General features: G+C 34.0%; 1 protein-coding gene across 2 annotated transcripts in view; it reads left to right on the top strand.

Moving 5' to 3' along the window:
- Window positions 1-2,891: 2,891 nt before the first annotated feature.
- LOC143226133 (uncharacterized) overlaps window positions 2,892-10,207 on the top strand; it is a 52,965-nt gene continuing 45,649 nt past the window's right edge. Inside the window, exons 1-2 of one of the 2 annotated variants that reach the window (XM_076456694.1) lie at window positions 2,892-4,025; window positions 9,817-9,970. In XM_076456694.1, the coding sequence (XP_076312809.1) occupies window positions 3,458-4,025; window positions 9,817-9,899 (651 nt within the window). In that variant the 5' untranslated portion in view covers window positions 2,892-3,457 and the 3' untranslated portion in view covers window positions 9,900-9,970. Of the gene's footprint in view, window positions 4,026-9,816; window positions 9,971-10,207 lie in introns of those variants that run through there. The other variant, XM_076456693.1, reaches the window with a different exon arrangement.

Raw genomic sequence — 10,207 nt, 5'->3', positions numbered from 1 at the left:
GTACATTATCTTTATATAGAGCATAAACTAAAATACTGACGTGTCCATATTGAACAAACTGAGTTCATACACGTTCTGTGAAAATATGTTAGTGTTATGTATTATAACTTATCTCTGACAAGTATTTGATTTATTATTCCACGTACTACAATCTCAAATAAAGCAAAAATTTAATTTTAATTTAGAAGTTCATTGAACGTCGTTATGTATCAAATTTATTATATTTGCCAACAAAATTAATACAAACAATTTTCTTTCTTAACACAAATATATTTTAACATTCAAACAACAATTTATAATAATGTTTATTACATATAGTTATTACAAATAATGATTTATATCCATAAGTTTTACAAACGTAAAAACAATACTGAGTCTTCTATCTGGTCTGGGACTACTCTTTTTTTCGACGATTCGCGATAAGTGAATTAATTCTATATTGAAACATAGATACACCTCTCTTGAGGGAAAGTTAGCTTGCTTCTTCAAACTTGAATTTTGTGTGTGTGTCTTTTTTTTCGACAAAAATATCTAATGCCCTCGTAGAAATACTAGCGTCCGAAGTTAATTCAGTTAAATTATGTTTGTAATATTCGAAACTATAAACATTCCTGGTAAAGTATTTGTAGTTTTCCGATTAATAAGCATTTATCACAGTTATAACTTCCGAGGTTTATAATATACGAACAGTAGCAAGCTAACAACAATAAGAATGCTGTCCTTTGGCCCGTCAATTTATAAAATTTAAGTGAGGTTCTCGAAAGTTCAGTTAGCAACAATATTTCACTTACACTCTTAGTATATCGTTGATTCTTACACTCGAGGATCTTCTACAAATTTAGAGAATAGGTGGGAATTTCGCAACACATATTCAACACTATAAATTACATGCATTTCTATACATATATATTTAACTGAAACAAACACAAATATTAAAATAAATACATAACAGTAAATCCGTCACAGTTAGAAACTGCTACTTCAAGTATATGATGTACGTGTCTGTGTAATATGTATGTACCATATCATGCAAGAAACAATATTGTTTCTTGTTGCAAACTGATATCAATCCAAATACATAATTGTCGCACGTGATATTGTGTGTTCGTTGGGTCTGAGATTCTCTCGTGAAACTAAGCGGTTGCATTTGTTATTAGTGTTTTCATTTTTATGTTGGCTTTTGTCAAAAACTGTTTTAATCACGTTTTAAAAATAATTAGCAACTGATCCACACGTTTAGCATAAAAAATGTTTCAACTCGTTTCTTTAAACTACATGGTCTTTAAACTACATCTGTGTTTAACAGATTAAGAAACACCTGCACCGAACAATTGATTTGTTAATAACCGATGCGAAAAGTTTTCTCCAGCAACAAAATAATTTTAGAATTTATGAATTTTATATAGCAGATAATTATTACTATAAATCATACATTTTTAGGCCCTAGTCGACTTATCATGCTACAACCGGGATTTCGATACCCGTGAAGAGCACAGCACAATCATCTCATTGTATTCTTTTTGTGGTCTAATTTATACTAATATAAAAATTAAGAATCATGTGTACGCACCTGATAAGGAAACATTAAGGGATTTCGAAAGAATAACATGAATTTCTTCCTTTTTTTTTTTAAATAGAGTAATAGCAATTATCCACAATTTAATTTTAATACCTATATTTTTTAACATATAAAACACAACTGTTTGGTTGATAGTAATGTAGCAATGCGAGTTGTTAAATATGTCTTAGTAGCAAGCATTAATGAACTTTTTTTTTTAGATCACTTGTAGAGTCTTCGCCTGGTATACGAGAGATCTCGGGTTCAAATCCATCGCGAGAAAATATATAGCGTGAAAAACATGAGATACCACAGTAAAACGTTAGATATCAGGTTCGCCTATTTTCTGGCTTTCTGCATTAATATCTACCTTAAAATATGACGATATTCACATTGTATTTGGATAATTTAATGTGCTGGCGATTATAAAGTATTGTACCAGTTTCGATCCAATAATTTCGTTTGTGAATTTATTTTTATTTTTTTTGTGAATTTCGCGCAAAGCTACTCGAGGGCTATCTGCGCTAGTCATCCCCAATTTAGCAATGCAAGACTAGAGGGAAGGAAGCTAGTCATCATCACCCACTGCCAACTCTTGGGCTACTCTTTTACCAACGAATAGTGGGATTGACCGTCACGTTATAACGCCCCCATGGCTGAAAGGGCTAACATGTCCAGTGCGACCGGGATTCGAACCCGCGCCCCTCAGATTACGAGTCGAACTCCTTAACACACTTGGCCATGCCGGGCCCCAGTAATTTCGTACGAAGCAAATTTAATTAATTAGCTGCTGTAGTAATGTTTGTGTAACTAGGGGTAACACCTAAATCTTCTGAAAAATGTTTGATGTTGTAGGGAACCAATAATATTTAGAAGTTTCAATCAAAACAGAACAAATGGTAAGAATAAAAAAAAAAACAGAAACAAGATGTTGTTTTTTGGACACAATAACAAATAAAATATTTATTATTAATTATAGCCGACTAGTTTCGGTAATATAGTTACTAACATTTGATCTAGCATTGAAATAGGATTATAGTCCTGATGAAAACTCTAGTGAAAAGTGTGAAATTTAATTAATCGTATAATAAGCGTGGAAGTAGTAGAGAACTAAATTTAATAATAATCTAAACATTTTAGTTATGCACAAAGAAGAGGTTAGGCTTATAGTTATGTTACATTGTAGCAAAATACTTAAATACTTTTAAGCACTGTTGTCTTTCAGTTAATTTGTTGTAATTTCATATATTTACAAGTGGATGCGAGAATTTTTTTAAAATACATATTTTATAATTGTTAAATAAAATGTAACATATTCTCTCACGTTACTCTAAAATTATGGACACAAAATAAGGCATAAAGGCTTCGTTGTAAGATTTCAGTCCTCATATTATGACGAAAAAAATAAGGCACGACTCTTTTTGATTTTAAGGTCTCTAATTTAGCTTCGTTTCATCCGATCTAAAAATAACTCTAGTGCACAACAGCATTATGCACATGGAAGCCAGAAACCGAGGACGCTGTTGAAATGACTGGGGTGTTTGTTTTCACAGAGAACATCACAATGAGGTACGAAAAGACGCCGCTAGAGCTCTTGACACTTGCGCTGTTCTGCAACTGAAAATTAGTATTATCACTAAAATTAATACAGGATAGCTTAAACTCTTGTATCCAACATTAAAAACCTTTACTGTAAACTGTCAAATACTTACAAGTTAATACTTCCTACCTAATCGGAATTTAGTGAAACGAAAAAGGTACTTATACAAGGGCGTGGTTTATATACCCAAGTGTCTATATGATCGCGCGCGCTGCATGCGGGTTAGCTAAATGACGTATATTCGACAAATGTTCAAGGGGTGAGCGAGAGGTAGACGTTTTTGATTAAAGCTCGGCATCATGCCAGGAACAGCGAAGATGGAGGAATCAAAGAGTGACGGTGTACCGACGGCAGAGGGAGCCGAGGAAGTCGCTAGCTCGGAGAGCGGGAATTCGACAGTGCACGTCAAAGATGGAGAATCAGCCAAAAAAACTGAGCCAGAGTCAACTAAAATTAAGAATGAACAAAGCGGTACTGAAGAAAATTCTCACCAAAGAAATGAACAGAAAAATGAAGATATACCTGAAGAGAAAGTTGAGAAGAAAACTGGAAATAACCCAGAACAGAATAATGACAAAATGAGTAAAGAAGCTGACGATTCCGCAGTTGAAAAACCAAAAACTCTTGAAGGAACGTCGAATAAAAGAACACATAGGTTTCGAAGTGATCAAGCCGCGTGTACAAAAAAATCCACTCGAGAAAATGAAGAGCCAACTGCAACTGGAAAAGAGAAGGAAAAACGAAGTGGAAAATATGAAATTGTCAGTATTCGGGAAAAACATAGCAACTTTAGAAAAGCTGTTCCACTAATGCCTCTACCTTTGTCAATTGTTCTGTGTCTGCTCAATGTTGGGATTCCTGGACTTGGTAAGTTAAATATCACTTCCAAAATTTGCTTGAATTAGGGACGTTTAAAATTCTGCTTGGAAACTTTGTGCTGTTAATTTATCAGTTTCCTTCTATTTTTACTTAGTTCAGATTGTTCATGGGGATCATGTGTTCTAAGTAAAAACCAAAGAATTTGAAACTTGGTTTTTTTACAATTGTAATGCAGCTTTCTTGTAAATTACACATTGTTTCAATATATATATATATAGATTAACATACAAACAAGTGTGAGGGGAAAAATATAACTAAATGGAAAAACTATGTAAGGCTAGCTACTGAACTTGAAAAAAGGTGCCAAATAAGATCGCAAATAGCCCTCGTGTAGCTTTGCGCGAAATTCAAAAACAAAAACAAACCAAACAAGATAGGGATAGAACTAGACATATCACTTGATTGACTAACGATCACACAGCAAAATGAGCTGTCTCGACTTTACACGAAGATTGAAATGTCTATGTTACTAGCATCCCCACTTTGTCTGTCGAAAGTATGGTATTTCAATAGAATCTCAGCGTTAAACCTTTCCTTTAGTTAACTTTAGTTAACCCGCGACCCTCGAATTACGAGTCGAGTGTCTCAACCACCTGGCCATGCCGAACCTCAGCGGAGATAGAGCGAATAAGTTAGATAACTCTTCATATCTAACTTATGAAAACTTGTAAAAAAGAAAGTTTAGATGGCTTTTGTATTGCTTTAATACGGGCGTCCATACCTCCCCTTCTCCATAGAGAGTGCCACTATACAAGGATCATACGCTCTAACTAAAAATCAAATACATTAAAGTTGTTTTTTCACCAAGTGCAATGAAGTCTGTTTGTAGACTACCTTTTCTTTCAATGCTTACCAATAGTTTATGTTCGTGGATTAGCATATCTTAGTGCCTCTATCTGAGGATTACGTTTTCTAATTAAAAACTGACTATATCAAAACTTGTTTTTTTACGTTGAATATAATTTAGCCGTCTGGTAGATTCCGTTTGTTGAGTGTGTGTCTATGTAGGTTAATATATATTAGTGAAACTATATGGGAATCACATGCAACAAGTAAAAATCAAACGTATGAAAATTATTTTTATATCAAATGTAATGCAGCCTTCTTGTAGAATACCCTTAGTTTCAGAATTGATCATCGAGGAGGGAAGAAGAAGCATCTCTAGGCACTAGAACGTGGGCCCGAACCCCGAATCCTCAGTCTGTGTCTTAAAAAATCAGAAAAGACAACAATGATGATATAATACCGAAATGCCGAAAACACTACCCTTATGTTCCCGAGCCCCGTATCTTTTAGTCACCTGTAGGGAAGGAAGCATGGAACATGACGTACTACTAACGCACTACATTCTTATGTTTTGAAATTTCATGTTTCTTCTTCTTTGATGTCGTACAACTATTTGTAACCTAAGTTAAAACATTGTTTAACTAACATTAAAAACTATCGTAATTAGTTTTTGGTGGATAATTATTATACAATATCATGAAAAAAAGAAACAAACATATAACGAATAATAAGTACAACCAAGGCTTTCTGTTTGAGACTTTTTCATTTTCTGTTAGCGCGTTTATAACTTAATATATAGGTCCCTCATAAATTCAGTTTTAATTAATAAATAAAACATTCTGTGGATTTACTAGCCGGATATTTGTTCACAATCAAGATAAGTAAATATATTTTGTTAATTTCCTTTTTAATTGTGCATATTGGTGGTTCTGTTGACAACTCATTCTTCCCTCTGTTGTGTTAAGACAATGCCTGTTTAATACTTCAGATTCGTGTAATTATAGCTGCTCAAACCTGAAGATGGTAATTAGAGTATTAATTGTTAGTTTCTAGTCCCCCGTGACACAGCAACAACTTTACGGATTAACAACGCTAGACTCCGAGGTTCTGTTTCCCGCTAAGGACACAACAGGTAGCCCAATATGGCTTTGGTCTGAAACAAATAATATGTATTAAGTTGTAGGATATTAGTCATCCTATTGTTATTTTTCACTGTAACAGCGCAAGAAGTTCATGTTAAATTCTGTACTATCGTTATCTAGTTTTGTATATCTCAGTAACGAGGTTTATCATTATTAAAGAAATATATATTACGTAGTAAGTGGCTTGATTGATACAGTTTGCCTTTGGAAACATGAAAATGCTAACTGCTAAGCCCAAAACTTAGCAGTATCATGCTATATTGGAACTCTTGCTTGTATGATAATGGAAAAAAGGTTTTATTACGCGATGAACAACCCACAATTTCACGAAATGTTTACCCTGTGTGCATGTAGATCTGCAATAAGGGTCAACATTTTCCTCTTTTGCTTCCGTTCCCCATCACAGATCACTTTATTTTTCTCCATTCTCAGAGTGCACATATAACGTTATAAATTCATCACACGCGAATCTAATGCACTGGTGCCACAGGTTTTCGACTAGTATATTTTAAAAAGTTAATTGCTCTTTTTATGACGATTTATACTTGCTGATGCAGTTGCATGTAACAGCAGAAGATGGGGCTACAGCATCATGGATGAGCAAATTCCCAGTAACTTGACAGTGCAATGCAACGGAAGTATTTAAGTTATGACTGGGAATCGTGGCCTTGCCTTATCAGGAAAGATATTCTTATAGCTAGATTGTTATGTGATATAAGAGACAAAGCATTTCAACGAAAACTGTCTTCAGTGTTCTTTTTGAGAGTAAAAAAAATGTACCTCAGGTATTGAAGAAGGTAACATGTTCTAAAACCACTGCCAAAAAGAAAGCAGAAGTTTAAAGAAAAAAAAAAGAGAGAGAGAGAACCATTCTATATCAAAGCTCACTGCAACATGAAGGTGAGAATGTTTTCTGTTATTGTGAACAAGATAATAATCAAATAAAAAGAATTAAAAAGTTTCTAGTTACACCGCAGTATTAGTACTTGTTTTCATTGGAAGAATGAACGAAAAAGTGTAGAAAGTTTGTCCGGTGGTTAAGGCGCTCCACTCGTAATCTGAGGGTCGCGGATTCGGATCCCCGTCGCATCAAACATGCTCGTTCTTTTAGCCGTAAGGGAGACATAATGTGATGGTCAATCCCACTATTCGTTGGTAAAAGAGTAACCCAAGATTTGATGGTGGGTGGTGATGACAAGATGCCTTCCCTCTAGTCTTACACTGCTAAATTAGGGACGGCAAGTGCAAATAGTCCTCGAGTAGCTTTGCGCGAAATTCAAAACAAACCAAACTAGAAATGCGAATCACTAACCCTCGGATTTACAATCTGGCACATCTTAAGAGAGAACGTTAATTTTTTTTTATCTTTATACAAATCAAACAATAAGCTGTGGAAATATTTATGATTGTAACGACAGTGGAACGTATATATTACAAGCTGAAAAAGTAAACGAATTTCTTTCTCACTTTTGCACAGCTGTTGAGACAAGTATACCTGCTAGCTTGTATTACCGCTACACAGATCGTACAAGTAAGTCTCGCGAAAGCTTAGCGAATAAGAATACATTGAAAAATAAACATGCTATAAATACTGAGTTTTACATTTTATTTTACGTAGGTTGTAACTGCTAACTCTGAACATTTGTATAAACGAACTAGTTAGTTTATGTTATAAGTGGCACAAGCTATACTTAATATATTAGTCTTAACAAAAGTCAAGATTGTTTATTATAATGGCAAAAACATTGTGGTGGATTTCAGAGTGAGAATATAAAAATATAATGACAATTATAAAGAGAGATTAGTTTTTATGTTTCTAGACGAACCATGGTTTACTTTTTTAAAATGAAATTACGCTATACTTCTATAACTCTGAAACATGTTTTACCAACATTATGTGACTCTGTTGAAATACTTCCACACAGAGCCATGCGACGACTGCCCATGCTCTAACTAACTCATTTCTGTTAAAACGTAAATAAATAGTTTATGTAAATAAAATTAGACTTACTCAGAATGCGTTTATCTTTTTTTTAGATAGGTTTAAGAACAAGCAAGAATTTATTTAAATTTTTTGTAATGTTTTTAATTGTTTTCCAATATATCATTCAATCTAAAGTGTTAAAAACCTATACTACTGAAACCTGGATTTTTTTTAAACGTGTTTCAGACGTTTTTACTCCTAAACGGCTTTATTTCACTTCGTATAACCTCAACAGGGCTAGTATAGGTACAGTTAGCCGCTCAGTATCAATACCCGTGGTGGGCAGAGCACACATACAAACCTCAAACTGAATAATACGTTAAGTTTGTTTCTTTCAGTCGTTGTGTGTAACTACACACAAAGGACTATCTGAGCATAACAAAAGATACGCTACAAGAAAGGAAACTAACTGTAAGGCTACTTTTATAGTGCACTCGTGAATCCAAAGCGTGGAGCGCATTTTAGGATTTCAATTCAACCACAGGTTATGCCTGGCCCAATGCTTTAACAGTTCATCTTAACGTAATTTAATAAATTATTAATCGTATGAGTTGTGAAGTCAACTTATATAGTTATTTAATTTATCAATTTAAACATAGAAGTACCATCCACAGATGAAAAGACAACTGCAGTTGTTAAGAGCTGTATAACAAAGTATCTATTCCATATATATAAAAACGTAAGTTTGGTATAAGGATCACCCATGTTGTAGGTGATGGTATGTTTAGCCGCAGTAAAGCTGGCGCACGAAAGTATAACTAATAAAAAGAAGAAAATAAAGTTTCATAGATTAATTTGGTCTAATCCTGCTTAAAAGAATTTCAAGTGCAACAGCTGTTGAGGATTCTCTCTTGTTTGATTAGGAAGTACTATTCAAGACAAGTGGAAGTTTCATTATAGGTAGTCCGTTTCAGTCATCTAGTTGCAAAATAGACAATAAATATATCAAAATGTGCGCTATTTTTCTTTCACCCTGTGTAATCCGTAGAGAAGCAAAGCCAATGTGACTATCAGAATAACAATGTGCTTGAGTGAACAAGCTGACACATATTTTGACCAAGAAACTTAGCTATATTTTAGAAACTACAACTTTATTAGAACGTTTATAACATGGTTTTCGTAAGAGTAAACCATCCGTGGATCATGAGAACTTTTGTGGATTGAGACAGTAACAAAGTCTAGAGAGTCAGTATAACGAACAAACAAATTAACGAAATAACTTTGGAAAATTGAGACCTAGGATTTTTGGTGGGGATAGGGGAGGTTTTGGACCCCTTGATTCACACTTGTTAGGTCACTTGGTCAGACGATTGTTTATCTAAAATTAGATAGCAGTAACTCGGTTTCTAGGTCTTCGACCACATCTGGCAAAATGGCTGAAAATATAAATTACCAATTTTAATTGCCATTAAGATATATTTCCTCTGAATTTCTAACTTTTTATTGGTCACTCTATACATGTGTTAATAACATATTTTTACCCAATCTCCAGGCTGTATAGTCATACGTACAACTTATACGAGAACAAGCCCCTTCCCTACACAATGTTTTAATAATCCCAATACGTTGGTTAAATATATTCGAAATAGTTGCCTGTATTGTAATAAGTTAATTAATGTAAGATCGACAGTTTAACAATATGAAAAGTAGAAGGCACTAGTAGAAGACTTTTATTTGTACTTTATTATTATGATTACAAAAGTACTTTGCTTACTGACTATACTTCCTGCAAAAACATAGCTGTAGTCATGTCTAGTCATGTGACATTTGTACAAATGACCTGTATACATTGATCCGATCTAATAATTAGCAAATTTCGCTCAATTGTCCCACAAAAATCATTGAAATATCCAATCTCTTTCTACAGTTTTTCCCTGGGTGGAGAAGATGTGGATTCCCAGAAACTGCCCCCCGAATTTGGTACCGATTTACATTAGAGCATGTGAATAAGTAGGCCTACTAATTATCGATCGTTACTTGATTTAAGAAAATAAATTTGCATTATAGCGGCAATGATCATACAACTGAGAAAGTGTTTGTTTTGAATGTCGCGCAAAGCTACATGAGGGCTGTCTGCAAGCTGTCCTAATTTAATAGTGTTAGACTGAAAAGGAGTAACCAAGTCAACACCACCCACTTCTAGTTTAAGAGAAAGATAACGTAACATTAAAACACGCTTAAAGTGAGACGTTTGGAATCATCTGACAATAATGCAACTTAATAATTCCTTCTATTCGTTGTGTTATTAAGAAGTTATG

Source organism: Tachypleus tridentatus, chromosome 9, assembly GCF_004210375.1.
Source record: "Tachypleus tridentatus isolate NWPU-2018 chromosome 9, ASM421037v1, whole genome shotgun sequence".
Classification (NCBI taxonomy): Eukaryota; Metazoa; Arthropoda; class Merostomata; order Xiphosura; family Limulidae; genus Tachypleus; species Tachypleus tridentatus.
This window is presented reverse-complemented; position numbering and strand designations above follow the sequence as displayed.